This window comes from Buteo buteo, chromosome 4 (assembly GCF_964188355.1).
Source record: "Buteo buteo chromosome 4, bButBut1.hap1.1, whole genome shotgun sequence".
In the NCBI taxonomy this organism is placed as follows: Eukaryota; Metazoa; Chordata; class Aves; order Accipitriformes; family Accipitridae; genus Buteo; species Buteo buteo.
In genome coordinates this window covers 43,447,118-43,466,368 of record NC_134174.1, presented here as the reverse complement: position 1 = coordinate 43,466,368, position 19,251 = coordinate 43,447,118, and the positions used below count along the sequence as shown (strand labels likewise).

At 35.8% G+C, this 19,251-nt stretch overlaps 1 protein-coding gene across 1 annotated transcript in view; it reads left to right on the top strand.

Moving 5' to 3' along the window:
• LRMDA (leucine rich melanocyte differentiation associated) overlaps positions 1-19,251 on the top strand; it is a 701,183-nt gene that overhangs the window by 393,704 nt on the left and 288,228 nt on the right. The window contains exons 4-5 of the mRNA XM_075025695.1: positions 7,896-8,035; positions 18,302-18,428. Coding sequence (XP_074881796.1) covers positions 7,896-8,035; positions 18,302-18,428 — 267 coding nt within the window. The remainder of the gene's footprint in view (positions 1-7,895; positions 8,036-18,301; positions 18,429-19,251) is intronic.

Below are 19,251 nucleotides of genomic sequence, written 5' to 3'. Positions count from 1 at the left end.
CCTCAACCTTTCTGTAATGTGTAATCTGTTAAAAATATATTAAAATGCAGTCTATATAGCTGAAATACATAAAGGATAGTTATCAACATTGCGCAGTATTGGACTACATGTCTAATATGCTTTTTTTATGTGTATAGTATGTTTTTACAAAAGTCTGATTTACTTTAGGAAACATCTTAGTTTCACTATCAGACACAATGGATGGCAGAAAGCAATACAGACTAAGATGGATGAGTGGTAGGTAGGAAGCTGATTTTGGAGGAGGACTCATGACTGCAATCACCTATGCTTGTAACGGGAAGCCTCATTTCTCCTTTTAAGTGTGTTCACTAGATACTAAGAAACACTCAGGAAACTTCTAAATAGATTTATTCCTCTGTGTGTGTTATAGCAGCGTGAAGTTTCATGGCTTTTCACTGTGCTGATCATGGCTGGTGTCACAGGGCAACTATATAGTATAGACATTTCAATTTCCTTTACATTTCAATCTTTTTTGTACTTGTTAAAACTACTCAAAAGGGCAGCAGTGATAGTTTGTCAAATATATATACCTGTATGCTGAAAATTAGATGGTGTTCTCTGCCTCACTTCATAATAGACAAGTCTGATAACGAACCAGATCGGTGATTCTCTGAAGTAAAAGCCTTATTTCTTTACATAGTCCCGTGAGCTAGTCATCCATTTAACATACATTCTATACACTTCTGAAGAAGTGATACCAAAATTAATTTAGAATAAAGGTGTTGAATGTAGATGTAGAATGGAGACATTGAATCTAGGTCTAGGTTTTGAATAGTTTAGAGGAAAACCAAAATATTTCATGCCATAGAGTGGGAAATCTAGAGCTGGGCAGAATGCCCATAATGGTATATGCATTACTTATGGCAAAGGCAGTTTTCAGTGTGCTTCACATCTAAGGATTATATGTTCTTGAGTCTTTGAAAACAGCATATATCGAGTACCTCAACTGAAGAATGTACAAATAAGTACTTCTGGTATAATCTGTCTTCACAGAGGTCTCATCGTAATGCCTAACAGTTATGGATTTGTTTAACCCCCAAACTGTACATGGTAATGTATTTTGCCTTTGTGCTTGTTCCTACATTGTTCTGAAGTGCTTGAAGACCTAGAAGTCCCAGTCTGACCAGAATCTCATTATGTTAAGTGCTGAGGACATGATGTTTAGATTGAGTGAATACGTTAAAGGCATAAATCGTCTCCTATTATGCACAGATCCTTATCTCCACTAAGCAAAGATCTAAGCTGAAATGGTACAGCAGTCTTCCCGCATATACTTGTGAGCTCTCCACTCCACAGTGGCAGATTTGGCTAAATCTGAGTGTGGCTTGTTAGAGAACCGCAATACCCAATGAGACAAAAATCTTTCTTCTAGAAAAAAGTGTACCTGAAGTAAAAATTAAGTAAATCATCTACAGATGATATGTCTGTTAAGTAAAATACCTTTGGAAGGGGGAGATAGTCTTCAGTCCAGGTGATTCCTTATTCTGTTCTACAGCAGTGCTTGGACCAGTTCAACTTAAAAAAAAATGGCAAGCTGCTGCTTTATTCTTAATTGTCTTCGTGTTGCCTTGGGAACCTTGAGCAACGCTTGGACAGAATAGTCTTTTAAAAAAAAATCCAAACAAAAACCAAACTTTGAAAGAAAAGACATATGGTTTCAGGATGGACCTGTCTAGGGAACCAGAAACATAATTTGATTGCAGGAATAGAAACATTTCTTTTTCTCATGTTTGTATACCTAACAAGATTGAAATCTGGTCTTCAAATCTACAGCCTTAGAACCATGGACTTTTTGAAATACCCTTAAAAGCACTGGCAACTCCAGCTACACTGAGAAAACTAATGCTGCTCCAGTAGGCACAATGGGATTTTTTTTTTTTCCAAGTATTCAGTATGCAGGAAGCTCTCCATGAGGTGTACGGTCTTAGTTAATTACCACCTGTGCTGCAACTTTTCTTTCTTGAGCAAAGTGGTTTTAAAGTCAGTGAACAAGGTCTTATCTCAAAGCCCTATCTCCCTACCAGATAGGGTTCAGGACAGAATGTGGCATACAAACGACTATGCATGACATCCTATTGCACATAGAGAAGAGGAAGATGTATACTTGCATATTGCAAGCTATTTCTGTGGTTATCCAACCCTGAAGACCTGGTACATTCTAATGGAAAAGCGTTCAGGTGGCAAAGATGTTTTCACACTGCATTCAGAGGAGAATTGGTAACTTCTGCTTTAAGGCTATTTGCCTGTGGAAGAGCTTGTGATTACTACATTGTGTTTGTGATAAATTTAATTGAAGCAAATGTTTAAAATGGGAATAAATACAGGTACCTTGCTCATTTATGACTCTGGTAGAAGTGCTATCCAGCTGTTTTAATGTTAGGTTGATTGCAGCACCTGCATGACAGGTGGTTAGTTGGCAGAAGACTTTTGAATGACAGTTTTGGGTCTTTCTACATGGCAGTCTGGAATTCTGTGTAATATTTCTGATATTCTCTGCGTAGGTATTTAAAAAATATTTTGAATGTAAAGCTGATTGCTCTTTAGTTTGTCTCTTTGCTTCCAAGAACTTCCAAAAGCTGTAATCACAGGAGGTCATTAACATGAAAAGGTCTCCTGCAGCTCTTTTGGGGCAGTGGGATGGCTAAAGATTTGAAAAGACTAAGTACAAACTTTTTGAATCAAAATGGTGGAGCATCTTGGAAAGCACTGAGAGAGAGAGAACAAGAGTGGTTACTTATAAAATCAATACATTTGAGTGTGTGACTAGTAAAAAGAACTGCTGGCAGAGAAAAAGGTTACAGAAAGAAAACCCAGATTCTCTTGCATACTTCAAACTATATGCAAACTATAATTGAGTCGTGAGATAGGAAATATGTGTAGGCTAGTTTATTTGGACAGTTATATGTTAGCATAGCATTTGTATACAGTTATATAGAATAATTTCATTTCGAAACTGTTAGCAAAGGTTGTCTTTCTGCATGGGTTTGACCAGCTGTCCCTGAAGAACAACCGTAAATATGGTTATACCAAGAATACTGGTAAGAGAGGAAACAGTATGGAGTTTGGGGATGACCAGCATCAGTCCTCAGTATTTAAAGGAGCTGGACCCTTAAATTATGCTCTGTAAAGGATTCATGTAGTCTGTGCCCTGGAAATCTGCTGGAGGGACTAGTGGAAGAACACAGTTAAAAAGACTCTTGACAATAGAGGTCTGTGTCCTGGTTTCAGTATTAAACCACGTTAAACCACAACAGTCTGGAATAGTGGAACATGTGAGACATCATCTAGTATAGCAGAATGGTCTTTTTACTGTACTGGCTGTCACAAGACACAGCTTAGCATCAAAATGGCTGTCCCTGCTTGTAAGGTTCTCCTAAAAGTGACTAAGTGAAGTGGCATTATACTATCCACTCAGAGTTTACAACTTTGACCTTGTTCAAATGTAATATTCCCTGGGGACAATTTAACTTTGAATCACACCAATTCTTCCTTGGCAGTAGTCTTGAATACTGTGGAACTAATCTTTGAATGGTTTGTAAGGGGCCGTAGTCCTGACTAGCACTAGAATTTTAATCCAGGCTTCACAATTTTCTACAAAACAAACAAAAAATGTTATAAACTTGCATAGACCATTAATTCTTAGCCAGAGAAGGGAGATGCATAATTTGCTTTGTGCTTTTGCTTGTTCTTTTTGCCTTCAGGAGAACCTCCAAAACTATGGTATTGGGTACCATATAGTGAGTGAAAATAGACAAGTCGGAACATACTTATTTGTGGGATATTTTTGGTTGCATAAAACTTGCAAAAAATTACATTGCTCTGCAGCTTACCTCGACCCACCATAGTACTATATTTTTCCAAGTAATTCTGTTGCTAATGTCTCAGTGCTGCTGGTAGCATTTGTTTTTCTGAACAGAAGATACAGGTACATGGTTGTGTATGCTTGTGTGTATGTATGCTGTGAACAGTCTACTGTAAATATGCCTGTGTGGTATACATAAGTGTAACATAATGAAGAAGCTTAAAAAAGTTTATCTGACGGAGAGGTACCCAGTTCTTGTAAATGTTTCCCTAATTTAATACTAGAAATAGTGTAAGAAGTCAGTATAGTCTTCTGATGAGGATGAAATTTTAAAGTATGTCTAGTATGTTAATTATTCATGGAGGCCATGTTGTGTTTTTGGAGAGGACCATTGTTGTATAATTGCTGAGAATTAATGTTTTAGCTTGTGAGATAAAGAGCTGAAGAGTTTAAAATTTTTATTGTTGCAGATTTTTATTTTAGTCAACGTCTGTTAGAAAGAGAGGCATTAATAGATTGGGAATGATGACATTGTTGAATTAGGAGATGGATTGCTACACTAAGGCACTTTAATTGTCATAACAGTGACACTTTAAACCAGTTTTCAAACAATAGACTATAGTGTAAGTATTTGCATCACTGTTACACATTCACCTGGTGACCAGTGACACTGTCTTCAGAAAGATCTGTTCAGGGCTGTTGTCACACTGCTTTAAATAAATAAATAACTTTTCACTAGCACTGTCCATGGATTTAATTGTGGCTTTGTTTTTTGGAGAGAATGGAGCTGAAATTGGTCTTAGAAATGGCGCAGCAGGACTTTGCAGCTCTTTGGCTCTGATTGCACCAGTATGGCACTCCTTAGGCTGCAACAATAAACAATAAAAAGGAAGCTGGCAATAAAATTTCAGACTTGCTTTTGATTTTCTCCCTCTGTATTTTCCTAGCATTGTTTTAGAAAGACTTTACACTTTTGGTGGCATTGTATAGTTCCAGTATTGTGATTAAAATAAGTATATGACATGCTAATTAACTAAAGAGTACGCTAGAGGTGCACCATGACTTACGACTCATCTCTGAGAAACACTTAATCATTAGAATTTGAACAGGATATCATTTAGTTTTTCCTACATGCTTTGTAAAGAATCACTGTGATGGCAGGTGGATGGGGCTGCTTGGGAAAATAATCTGTACCTTGCATTTTGTTTTGTTTTTAAGAGGGATGAGAAAAGATAGTTAAAGTCCCAAAGAGCAGAAATTTTAATTATTTTATTTATGATATAACTGCTGATTCTGGCACAAAAGATTTGACTATCATAAGCCACAGGTTGGTTTGTTCTCAAGTGTCACTGGTGTCCTGTTATTTTGGGACTCTCTAAGCCTGCAAAGCTTCAACTTTTCTGTGAATTAGTGACCTTCTACTTTTGAAGTGATTATGTCCAATTCTTGGGGTTTGTCCTGTGCACATGTTTCTGTTGCAGCTGAAATTGAAATAATGCTAGGATGCTAAATATCTATTTCATTAGAGGGAGATGAGTAAATGATAACAGAGAAAAGGTCAGGGGAAGTCTCACACAGAACTGTGCAGTAAGAGGTCTGTGCGTTATTCCCAGTTATCCTTGCCCGAGATAATTTGGGGGGGGGGTGTGGTGTTTCTGCATCTAAAATCAGTGCTCAGGGTTTAGATGTGAGATATTAGAATCTAGACACTAATTTCCAAATTTGGGGAGATATAGATTTTTGAGATGCAGATTATCAACTGCTGTTATTTACCCAAAACTCTTAGTGAATTTGGTGTCTCTCCCTTTTACTTTCCGTAGGACTTTGATGCATAGTCTTACACTTCTTGCAAATCTAAGCTGACACTGCTCTTCATCATTACATATCTAAATACATTTTTATATTTACCCCTAAGTCTGCATGGTCAGATAGGAGTTAGAATATGTCATACTCCACATTCAGCAAATTGTTGGGGAGAAAAGCTTCTGCCTGAGAAAAAGCTCTACTGGATTGACAAGCAATAATTCTGCATGTTTACTCCATAGAAGAAGCAAAAAGGTTGGGTTTTGGTTTGGGTTTTTTTTGTTTGGTTGGTTGGTTTGGGTTTTTTCTCCTTTCAATAGGAAATGGCCAGATACAATCTAAGCCTTGCAATAGCTAACTCCCTGTGTGTGACAGCTGTTATGGAAATAACTGTCTTTTGTAATAATAAACAATTTCTCTCAGGGAACCTTTTTGCAACTTAAGCAGTCCTGCAAGAAATTAAGTGTTTCTCCTGGCTGAGGGAGGGTGCCAGATTCAAGAACTTCTCTAAAAGCCTTAGGAAATCTTTTAAAAGCCTTTCACTTGAACATGTGTGGAAAAAGTTTGTGACCTTCCCATCACAGTCACATACTTCCTGAAAGAGCCATGAAAAAGTTTATGTATGAGCTTGAGGTCCAGATATGAGAAAATGAGAATTGGCACCAAATTTTGGTTGGGAATTCATCCTGGCTAACAAAGATGATTTATATTATATGGTGCTACAAAAAGAATTTTTCTTAGGGTTTGGCTGATTACTTACTGGCATATAGCATTCCATAATGTGGCTTTGCCAAATCAAAAGTTAGCCTTTTTACCTTTTAAATTAATTCATAGAACTAACTTCAAACCCTCCTTTTTCTCACTCATGCAAAATATTTGAGTATGATTCCTCAGACCTTAGGGGACAGAATGTGAACTATGAGTATAGATACATTGATTTTAATATATTAAAATTAGTAATTTTCAGCATGATCTTCATGTGTGTTTGGAAATAAAACAAAATTTCAGGCTTACAAAAGGAAGACCACATTTTTAACAATGAAGCTGCTCTTTCCATTCTGTATTGCTTCTGTTGCCCTTAAGATATTGAGGTGAAGAAATAAAGTAAATTCCATCAGCTAAAAATAACAAAGATAACAGAAACACATAAATCAAGTATAAATAATAGCAACACAAGTGAACTGAGGATTTAAAATAATAGTTGTGGTCTCTAACAGCAGGAGTGGATAAAAACAGAGTAATGAAATGCCCTTTAATGGTTTTGAATAATTATTTCTATTGTCTAAGTCAGTCAATTTTTAAACATTGAAAACTTTTTGCATGCATATGCGTGGCATCTTTTTTGAGAATCATGCTTTTTTCTCTGCATGTAAATTGAAGTAAATAAGAATGTATAGTTTGTGTCTTACAGACTGTCACACTGTATTTTAACAAAATGATTTGCTTTATTTGATCAGTCAACAGGGTGCAAACGGTTGAATATTGTTGTTATGCTTAAATCTAAGCTGTGATTTCCAATATTGCAGTGGTTAAAAGACAGTTTAACCTTTGTTTACTCGTTTGTTTTAATATAGTTTACAATATTGAAGGTGTATCATGATTATTTTTGTTCTGAGGAATATAGTTAAAAAGCCTCATGAACACTAAAATGTAAGGCTATTTTAATGAAAAATTTTATGCTTTACAAGACTTTAAAGCTTCATATATAAAATACTTGAAACACTGAAGTCTTTAAGTTGCACTTAGTGAAGCATTAATTCACATATACTAATTGAGTAATTATGAGTGTGTTGCTGTGGCACTCAAAGCATTTATATGCTGGGAGTGAACGTGTTTTGTTGTAGTTTGACTTTTTTTTTTTTTAAAAAAACCTCATTTTCCAGTGGACTGAATATATTAGTGATGAATGTGCTGTGAAACTAACTGTTTGTTTCCATGCTGGAAAAGTTTCATGGCTCCAGCAATTGCTAGCCATTTTACCACACAGCATCCATCATTTTGTCAAAGTTTTAATGTTTTGTAGTGAACCACCTAGGAAAGAAAGGAGGAGAAAAGAATGACAAAACAGCCAAATTCTTTCATTCCATGCCAAAAAACTGACTGAAGTTTATCCCTGTTTGCCCTTGGAACAATTAATGTGACATTTTCCCAAATGCCATACTAAATTTGATTGTCAGTTATTGAAATGTATGTTTAAATCAGCAGTGATGCAACTCTAAATGCTTTTTTCATTAGTGTTATTGAATCCTTAACCCACAACCTTTGACACATAACAGAATTAGAAAGCCTTTTGGACCATTTGGCTGAAGTAGTGCCCTCACTACAGTATCTCAGTTTGCTTGGAAACATGGCCTGCCCAAATGAACTGGTCTGCAAAGAAAAAGATGAAGATGACTACCAGAGGTACAGGTTAGTGTTTTCACTTGTAGATATGATAAGGCATGTCAGTTTTGTTTTATTACCAGAAAAATATTGAACTAAAATCAACTCAGAATCTCAAACAAACAACTACTCTATTCTTAAAGCACTGTGGCATATTCTGCCATGAAACACCTGAGAATTTGAGTAACCCCATTTCAGCGGGATCGCCATCAGGAACCATATTTCAAGAAATATTTTAGTGCTGTACAGCACATGTTTGAGTTGAGCAGGTGTGCAGAGGCTTTCGTGAATGTGGGTGCTTATATGTACCTACTTACGGCCTTTCCTTCTTTAAGGCCAACATAAGGCAACATTTACATACACTAAGGGTGACAGTCAATAAAAAAAAAAATCGCTACGCTTAGGTAGCCAGTTGCATTGTCTTTTGCTAACATTCGATTAAGGTGATGAGTTTTTTCTACTATAGTTATCAAGGCACTATTAAAGAACACAGAAGAAAGTACTCCTATATTGTGCTGCTTTACTCAGAGCAGTTAGTGTTTAGATTCAAATAATTTTAATGAACTAGATTACACAAAAGCTCATCTGGAAATTAATATGGAAGCCTGATAAAATACTATATGTCCAACTGATCCAACTAAAATGTTGCTAAAAATTACAAAGGTTATTTTTTTAAAAAATAAAAATACTTGTGACTGATGATGACTGTGAGTATAGATCCAAAACTTACAGAATGTCTGCTGAAGTGACATAAGTTTCATAGTTACAACCTTTAGGCAAGTGAGACATTGATTATTTAAAAAAAAAAAAAGTCGTTGGATTTCTTTATCCTTGCTCAGCTCTGATACAAGATTTCAGTCTGTGCGTGCTGGTGTTTTTCACATCATCTGAAGATGGCTGGCTGAGGCAAGTCAGAGCCAAGCAGCACTGGTTACCATGCTGCCGACCCTGCAAAGCCTGAGCTTACTTTTTATTAGCAGACCACCTGCAGTATTCAGAGTTATATAATAAAACTCTGATTTTTATCTTCATGTAATCCGAACTCTGCTGTAGGAGTTAAGACAAAACAATACAAAGTGGCAGAGACTAAAAGAAGGTTTATTGGGAAGTGGCACAAATTCAATGCCCTAGTTTATTGCTCATACATGCTGTAGGTTGAAACAGCAGCACAGCTGTCCCAAGTGTGCATACACTTTTTTTTCTTTTTTCCAAATTTTCCAGAAGGATTTCTAGGTTATCACTAGCCTAAAGACTTTCACCTTCTAACAATTTAACTTTTGAATCCATCTTAGCTCTAGCATTTTGGTTTTCTCCAAGTCGAGTAACCTCGATTTAATAAAATATTTTCCCATTGCTTTCACACTTAAGTGGAAGGTATGCCTACTTTCCAGCTTATGAGAGTCTAACAGTGCTGTCTCTATGTAAATTTATGTGGCATTTGCACTAGAGAATTGCTTAAAAAATGAATGATATTTCTACAGTTTACTGTTTTTCACTTTAAGTATGTTTTCTGACAATATGTCTTCTATTAATCATTTAAGCAAAAGTAGTACTTTAAAGGAGCCATTCAGAGGCAAGAACCCATGGTTCATTTAGTGCTGTCTGAAAAAATTCTTTATTGATTGACATCCTCTGTGGTTATGTGATGTAATATTTATAATACGTCATACAGCCATACATCAAAACAAGCATGTCTGTTGTTTCTTTTAAATGCAAAAATGTTGATTTCAGGAAGGTCAAGGTAGTTTTAGGTCACATCGTGGCAAACCACTGTGTCAAACTGTGAAGTGATTGTATTTATGCATCTGCTGGAAACTGCAACATTGCTTCCATTTTCTTTCCCCTCAATTTTTCAAAAACCTGGGTATTTTTTCCATATAAACTAGGTTACTTAAAGCTCTCTTAAGAAAGAAGGATGGACTTCTAATTAGTTGAATGATTTATGGTTCTGCTGCTATAGTGAAAGCTTCCTGATACCTTTCTGTAATTATTTGTTACATTACATGAAATGTGTTTGCCAGACAAGTTTAGACTCAAAAAACCAAAAACATCTGTCTGTCTATCTGTCTATTTATTTATTTCTCTTTAGGGGAATATATTCAAGTACATGGTGGAACTGGTTAAAAGTACTATGCTAATTTTATTCTGAATAGCTAATTCAGAGTTTTGAATACATGTTCTGAAGCATTTTGGACACAACTTTTTTCTTCCTTCCCCCAAACATACAGGTTTATCTCACAAATTCAATAGCAGCAAGCTATCCTGAATGAGAAAGTATTTGTATTTTATCAAATGTATCGCTTTGAATCTCAAAAGCAAACATTTGCAATGGCCAGTTGCAGCATTTTTTAATGGTTTGAAGTAACTCAAGAAAATTTGTCATACAGAAAGCATCAAAAGATTGCATTTCAGTGAACCTGAATTATGTGAACATTTTGCTTTACCATAAGCTTTAACTGGTTTTGTTTTGTTCTGAATAGGAACTTTTTGTAAATTTTTGCAGTGACTATTGGAACCACAGCTTCATTTTTCACTGACCCTTAATTTCATTCCTACTGAGTTCAATTAGAGTTCAGGCTAGTTAGTTCCTCAACCAGAAAGAGAAGGTGCTAGAAATCAAAGCTTTACTTAATCTTTTCATTCCAACAAACTGAAAAGATCTGTAAAACCCCTAAAATCTCAACCTTAAAAATATATGGAAAATCAAAATTTTAAAAACTCAAGGTCCAGTGATTTACTGTGATATTAGTAACAGAGATAAAAAGTAATATTACGTCTTTTAAAAATAATTAGATTTTATCAGGAATACTTGGAAAATGTATAAAGCTATGCTTTTTGTCAAGAAGTTACATTCTGGTTCTTCAGGTAATCCGTTGGTATACTATTTCTATCAATTTCAATACTAAAGCTTTTCCCTAGTTTTTCATTAAAAATAGGTTTTATACCAAAACCATTGTTATGACTTTTTCTCAAGATCTTCCCCCCCCCCCAGAAACATAGTAACATTTGAGCGGGATTTTTTTTAGAAAAAGAAAAATGAGAACCTATTTTTTCCCCCCCATCCCTGTTATTCCTCCTTACCTTTCAAATGTGTAGGAGAACAAATTGATGAAAACACTTTTATGTTTGTTATTGTAATTTTTACTTAGGAAAAGAAAATGGAAACTTCCCTTCTGTGGTATTTTTATAAGCAAACTTGTTTTGTTCATTTAAAAAACTCATGTTTTTTCCATAATTTGTAAAATGGCTTTACATTCTTGAGGGGGGGGGGAAGTGCTATAAATTCTTACTTTTTATCTTATTTTTTTAAGATTTCCATATTTGGGAAGTGATATTTTGCAAAGGGATATCTTGGGTGTGATGGCAAGGGAAAACAGAATATCTAAAATATAATGGTGATAGGAAAGTTTTAAAAGCTTTTGGCTCAAACAGAAAGCAAGAAACACTGAAAAACAGCTTGCAAAACAGTGTTTCCTCTAAAATAACCTATTCTACAATCTCTACTTTGAAGATTGTGTGAAAGCAAAGGTCATGACCTGGAGATCAAAGTGACAGAAGTCAACACAATAATTGGTGGTTCCTTCTCTTGTACCTGCACTTGGTCAGTTTTGTGGGTGTATTGTTTGCAGTGAAAACTTCAAACGTGGTGTTACTGAACTGTGAAAAATCATCTGGGTCAGAATGTATTACAAAGCATTTGTGAATGCTGCAGGTGACCTCACCTATTTTCATTAAAGCGATATTGTGAAGGATGTATGCCATGTGTGAAGTTTTCAGTGCTTGTTCATTCTTTGCTCCTTATTGACATTTCCTGGAATGATGCATTCATTAAGTGCTGTTGACATGGAAACAAGGGCAAGTGGAAACAAATGCCTGAGTTTATTTTAAATTAGCTTAAAAGTCCATATACTAGATATGCTGTCTTTGGCAGGGGGAGCAAATGGTGATAACCTTATGAAGTCCTCATAAGATATAACAGCAAGAAAGGAAGTGCATGCATTTTGTATGGATTAACTTTTCAAGCTAATTCAGCAATTCCCATCCCACAGGTTTGATTCTGTGGAGTGCTAGGTCCTCTTACAGCATTTTCAGTTTCCTTGCAGTTTTGTTCTGTTTCATTGCGGTTTTGTTTTGTTTTAGTGGTTTGGTTTTCTACTTGAGACAGAACCTTCTCATCTATTTTAAATAGTCTTGTTATTGAATTTGGATAGTAATATAAATACAGAAATACGTATACAAGAGGCAATAGAAGACTAGAAGTCCTCACTCAGTAATGAAAATAATACTAATATACTTGGTCAATATCAGTGAACTTACTGTGGAGGGTCTCTTTTAGCAGGAGGGATTGAAGCCTGTGGTACTTCTGTATATATTTTTTATGTATTTAATGAGATGATTAGGGTATTCCCTTACAACTGTACAATCTATGAATCTGTACTACTTCACTGTTTGCATGAGGCATTGTCATTTCTACAGTACCTGGAAGAAAAAAACTTGTATTTCATAGACATCAAATAGCCACACAACTTCCATCTGAGGTTAGTTACTGTAAGGGTTTATAAGCAAGGGCTATTATAATGTTTTTGGTCAGCCAAATAAATTGAAGTCCATAACACCCAATTTGTCCATACTAACACGGTTAGTCAAGACATAACTATAATTATCGTTATATGGATAGAGAGATATTTTTCTAATTCATAGAGCTGTTTGAGACACTGACATAGAGCAGAGGATGTTAAAGTGTTAGGAGACGGTCTGGATTTCTGAGTGACTTGAGAGCCCCTCAGAATTACATGGTCATCACCAAGCAGTGCCAAGGTTGCACAGAGGCTATGTGATCCTCTAATATACCTCATGCCAACGTCATGCCCCGTGTTCTGGAAGATGTTGGTTTAAGTTCATGACCTGGCTTCCTTAACTCTGTATTGAGAAAGTTTTTTTGCAGATGGAAATTCTGCAGCCAGCTATATGCTGTTTGGTGGGGTAAGGGTGGGGGTAGGGGGTTAAACTTTTTGGTGGTGCAGAAGAAACAATCACAGGAGACAGTCTAGTTCAGTGTCATAAACATGTTTGCTCAATCCTTCTGATTTTTGTTTTTATCTCTCCCCATTTGAATGCTGATGTAACTTTGCCAACTTCAGGTTATTTATTATTTCTAGTTTACAATAATGTGACTGAGAGCATAATCAGCCCTTCAAAGTTTGAAATAGGTATATTATTTTTATGTTCTATGATTGTCAAATAAAGGAAATACAATAGCACAGAAAATAGAAAAATGAAAGTAAACACTTTCTGAAACAGAGAGCATGTTGCAGTTACGATACAGGTAGAGCTAGACATTTCTGCATTCTTCTGGGCAAGTATTTCTCAGTTTTTCAGTGCCAGTTTAATTTTGAGTTTTAAACTTAAATATTGACGCATATAGTACAGTTTTATATTCCAGTTTTTGTTAGTAAAAGTACAAAATAAAGGACCATACAGAATCTAGTTCTCACCATAGTCTTTCAGTAAAGGTCCAGTGGAAGAGTTTATTTTCTCTGAAACTCTAACATATACAAATTTACTATACTTTTCTTGTAGTGGAGGGAGAAAAAAAACCCAACCAAACTTTATTTCCCAAAGTAATTTATTGCCACTTTTAAGATTTTCTTATAGCGTGGCTCACGGGTGATGCCATTATCTTTCAGTATCAGGAGACCAATCATGTTCTACAACTTGTCTGCTTTTCCAAGGGAGGTAATAAATGAATCAAGGCCCTTAGATGCTATGATATTATGTGATTATTTTGTTTGTTTGTTTTTGGTGGTTGTGTTTTTTGTTTCTTTGTTGGTTTTTTTGTTTGTTTGTTTTGTTATGGTGTTCACAGCTCTAGAATAAAACTTTCCTAGAACTGTTCAATAATAGTAAGGACAAGTGTACCGAAACTCATTAAAGCTGAAGGAATTTTTATGCCTGAACCTAAATGGCTACTGAAAAAATAGATCAGAATGAAGTTACCCAGTAGCTATTTAACAAAAATAAGGACTTGACATAAAGTTATTTACACCTGTGTGTTTTGGATCAGGACTGACAAATTTCTTGCATATGTTTAAAATGGATTTCTTCCTTTCTTCCATTTGATCCTTTAAGGAACATTTACACATTCTCTTTGAACTCTTTTGCTTCACCTGTGAATCTTTCTTGTAAGATTGTGTGAACCATCACTGATATTTTTTGGGGGTGAGGGAATAACCCAAGGACTATTTTTTAAGTAATGACTGTTGCACAGTAGAGAACTAGAAACATACACAGAATATACCTGCAAGGTAACTGATATGTCTTAGATTCTGTGTTTGTAAGGCAGAGTTAAGACAAGTCTGTTATTCGTTAGAGGCTGTAGAGCGAGTCAGTATCAGAGACAGTAATTCTTTATATAAAAACTAGAGTCGTGTGTTGTTTAATAAATAGCAATAGCTGATCTCAAAGCTGTCTTTGTTCTGTCCCTTTCTGAACTCCATGTTTCTTCAAAGGAAAACTTTGCCCCATTGAGCTTTTGCCAATGTCAATAGCAGCTGAATCCTGAACTCACCGCATTCCTTTGCAAATGCCCTCTCAAGCCTGTCCTTCTTTTCCAATATCTTGACAGGTCTGTGTAAAAACTGCTAAAATAATACTAATCACATGCAACACTTACAAAATTGGTAAATGAATTGTTAATCTTCATTGTCATTTTCACTTAACTAAGACTGAAATAACATGAAATGCGATATTCTCTGGTCTTTTTCCATCTCTGAGTGTTCCTGTTTGTGTGTGGTGGATATCTGTTATTAGCTTATTTTCACAGGACTCTTGGCAGTGAGTCAAGGCAGGAGAGATGACTCTGGACAAAAGAAGATGCAGCTTTACTTACATAGTTAATTTCCTTAATCCATCATGAATTAGAAGATCAGTTTACAGGCAGTGATAAGTGGATCTCTAAGCACCTTCCTGGTGTCTCTCATTTTTTTTCTCTCTCTGGAGCTCACCTTTATCTTCATCACTGAAGATAATAACCTTTTTTCACACCACTGCAAAGATGTTAAAACCCAGTAACAGTAGTCTCAGAGCACATGGAGCAGTGCTAAGTTTCAGAATGATTAAAAAAATAAATGGGGGGGGGGGGGGGAGGCAGGGAGACCCTGCCCCCCAACCTCTAACCTAAAATAAACCTTGCTAAACGTATAATGTAAAATTTAGATGGATCTTTCTTCATTAAACAGTGTTCTCTTAACTGGTGATTTTACAAGTCTAAAACAGGTGCAATGTGTCATGCAATTTATGGATCCTAGTACCTGCCATAAGGTATTTTACGATGGCTGCATTCTGTGTTATTAGTAGCTGTCTTTTTGTGCAGCCATTGGTGTTTGATAATAGTCTTAAAACACCCAAAATTACTTACCTGCAAGCAACATTCCAGATAGTCCCTGTTGACAGTTTGAATAAGTTTAGTGCCCTTTTGTTGTACTTTACCTTCAAAACAAACTGATTGAACCATCAATAGCTCCTGAAAGCTGACAGAGGCATGTCATCTGGTCTAATGCTCTGATAGTAGGTTATCTGTGGGAGTTAACCTCCCTGCATTGTTAACTGAAATGTTTTATGTACTATGCAACTTTAGGATACTGCTGTGATAACCTTAGTAACTAAGTCATACATCACAGTAAAGAGATTTTGTGCAACAAATAACCCTGGATTAAATTTACAAGGGTTGAATTGATACTGTAAAGTGTTCATTCCAGGGCTTTGGTAATCCTTTCCTGTATTTTTTATGGCAAACTTGTGTTACATTTAGATTGAAGCTGCATCTTCATATTTCTAGCTAAAATATACCCAGGAAGCCTGATGATTTTCTTCATCCATTTAATAAAAAATTATCGTATTATTTTCATATAATGTAGATTCTTTTTATCCCATGTTTAGTAAAAGGAATATGAATGTGATGGTATTTTGAATCACCTTTTAAAAGAATTAATCACTGATATACCTTTGTTCTACTGGTGGGATAACCTTTATGGCTTACTTTTTTAATATTTGCTGTGCAAGTTTAAAAAAAAAAAAAATTAACCCCAAACCTGTGACTTGTAGTATAGTTTGCTTGTGTTTAGTTTACATGGGTAGGGTTTTTTGGTTTTGTTTTTGGATTTCGCAAGTACTGGTGCTAATTCTGCTTTTTGAAGTGGAGTCAGGATGGCTTAAAAATGAAAAAATACATTTGTATCAAGGAATGCTATTATAATTTTAAGCTCTTTTGAAATGATTGAGAGACTGACATTAGGGCTGTGATCCAAAGTCAGCATAGATGACAGTGCTGTCTTAGTCTGTTGTCATTTTTGTTGCAGCCTGCTTTTCAATGGCATATTTCATTCCATCATTAAACATTTGCTGATTTTCTAATACTGATGTTTTCTTCACTTGAATATTCATCTTTTCTCACCCTACACTTAGTGGGTGTCCTTACTTGTTTTTAGCTTCACTCTTCTTCACTCTTGACATATTGTTTCCTTCTGTACATGTCTTCATTTGAAAGAATCTGTTGTCATCAGAGCTTTTCTGCCAGTAATGCAAGACGGATAGCTTCTCCTCCACTGAAAGATAAGGGCCAGCAAAATGCCAGGGAGGACTGGAAGGGCAGCCAGGAAAGCTGGGAGGAGTCTGAGAATGTGTCAGTCTTGTAGATCTGTAGCTGTTGTTTAATAAATGGTCTTAGGATATGTTTTGTAAAGTGACTCTTCTTCTAATATCATTGAAAGTCAAAGACTGAGGATTCACATTTAAATTGTCTGATTTCAGTACTGAGCATTTTCAGTTCACTCGTTAACAATTTACGAAGCTGTTGCCTCAGAGGAAAGGCATACTTGATGGAAAGGTTTATTTGCAGCATTAAATTTTGCTTGATTGTAGAAGGGGAGTCTTACAGTTTATCTTTTATCTTTTCACATGTTTATCTGGTCTTTAGAAGAGTATTATAAGATAACTCTTACCTTTTAGAATCTGCCTTGTGTGTTCTTTTTCAAAATGTTATGTTAGGCAGAGTTTTCTACTACTTTGATTTTTTTCCTCCCAGTGCCAGAAGGGATTGGTATGATTAGGAGGCTCTCTGACTGACTGGAGTTTTATGCAAAGCAGCTAGGCATGGGGAGCATTATCAATCACCTTTCTACCCCCTGCCAGGAAAAGTCTGGCACTTCCCTCACTTTGCAGTGTCTGCTTCACATTTGGTTGACTAAATGTAAATAACATGTACTTGAGTTGGTTAGATATTTTAATTTGCCATGGTTCTGTGCCTTACTTTGTTTCTGATCTGCCATGTTCTCTCCCTCTGCAAGCAAGGAGCCAATGATATTTTCTGAGGCTAAAAATCTGCTGTAGTTTGAGTAAAAAAAGATAAATAGAATATAGTGCTGATGGATCCTAACAAGAACTTTGAATTCTTAAAATATTTTTCATTAAAATAGTCTCTCCCTGTGTGTTTCTGCATTTGATCCTGAGCTGGGATCCATATGCCATAAGGACACCTTGTCTCTCTGGCAGGACCAAATTGGTATTCTCCTTCCAAATGATGCCCATGTCAAAATGTAGTCCTGGAAAGCAGAGACCAGGAATAACTCTCCATGCTTTCTCTTGACAAATTCTTTTTTTTAACATTAAGAGTTTTGAACACTGACATACACTCCTTTCAAGACAAAGAGTGGTGTTTTAGGATGTATGGTAGAAGACAAATTACACTCCTCCCTGATTTGCTGTTCACGTGTCTCTAATGTTGCTGATCATCGTGTTTTTAGGAAAATATAATAAAAATCTGAAGAAGTGTTGGCAAATGAGTGTTTACTGAAAATTCTTTCAGAGAAGATAGCTGGCAGTTTTCCATGTCTCAGATTGGTTTTCCCCTGCAATGAAGGATGGAATCTTTGGAATCACTCAAAAGTCCTTTTTCCAAAGTGGCAATTCAAAACGATTACTGGTTTATTCTATTTCTGGGTATACCTTATACCTTACTAATACCTATAGAGAACATACATTCCCATGGTGATAATTTTCTTATCTGTTTGATCCACCCAGTATTAAATTGTTACGGGCAGCTTACAACAAGCTTCATTTGAGAGAGTAAAGTAAGTATTATAACTTTTTATATAGGCTAAGTTGCATGAAAAAGGTGAACAGAGAGAGGAAAAAAGGCTGTTGCTGTCTATTGCTACTGTTATTTTTTTAGTCATTTAGTCTGTATGTCTTTGTTTATGACTGGATTTTAACTGTGTGCATTTTGCTATCTGTCAGGTATTTTGTCCTGCACAAATTGACAAACCTGAAATTTCTCGATACTCGGAAAGTAACCAGGAGGGAGAGAGAGGAAGCCTTGGTAAGAGGTGCCTTCATGAAAGTGGTTAAGCCCAAGGCTGCTAAGGTAGGAGAGTAAATGGAAGAAGTAACAACAATGTGAATCATTATCACTGTTTTAAAATAACTCTAAAAGCTTGGCTGCGTTTTTCGCTAAAGTAACAGACAAAACCTTTCAAATGAAAGGACTGATAAATGTAGAAGGTGAGGGACAAAAGACTTAGTAATTTTTATGTGTTTTAATATCAAACTTTACTGTTACATCTGGTTAATAGACTGTGGTTATGTTATCAAATTTCTGGTTTCCAACCTCTGTTTCAACAAAGTAACTAATATGTGTCACTGAATTTAAAAGAATATTTTTTACTCTGTCTAAAGATATGTAATAACTGTGTGATATGCTTTTGTGAAAGAATGCAGTTTTTCTGACAAGTTGTCCCCTGCCTTGTGTGTTAAACACAAATGTCTATCACAAAGCTCACACCTGTGGTGTTTATTGGCTTTTAGTGGACCAGGTGATTCTAATTTTGTATGATGTTACTTAATGTGGTGTCCTGCTAATAAGCATTGACAACATCAGAGAGACAGTTTCAGTACTCTGAGCTTTTGATACCACTTGCATCAACTCTGGGCATACTGTATACTGCTGATGCAAATGAAATGTGAATGTGAATTCTCTACTTTACCTTCTTTTTCCATTGTTGATCAATACACAATGGCAGCAATCTGAGCTGCAGAGTGTTTTAGAGCTGCAGATCTTTCTTAAAACTCCAGTCAAGTTTTCAGTCTACTTGCTTTCTGTTAACTGTTTTGTTCTCTAAAATATACCATCAATAATTTATTGCAGATTTCCAATGATGCTGAATAATAAGATAGCAGCTATGGAAATG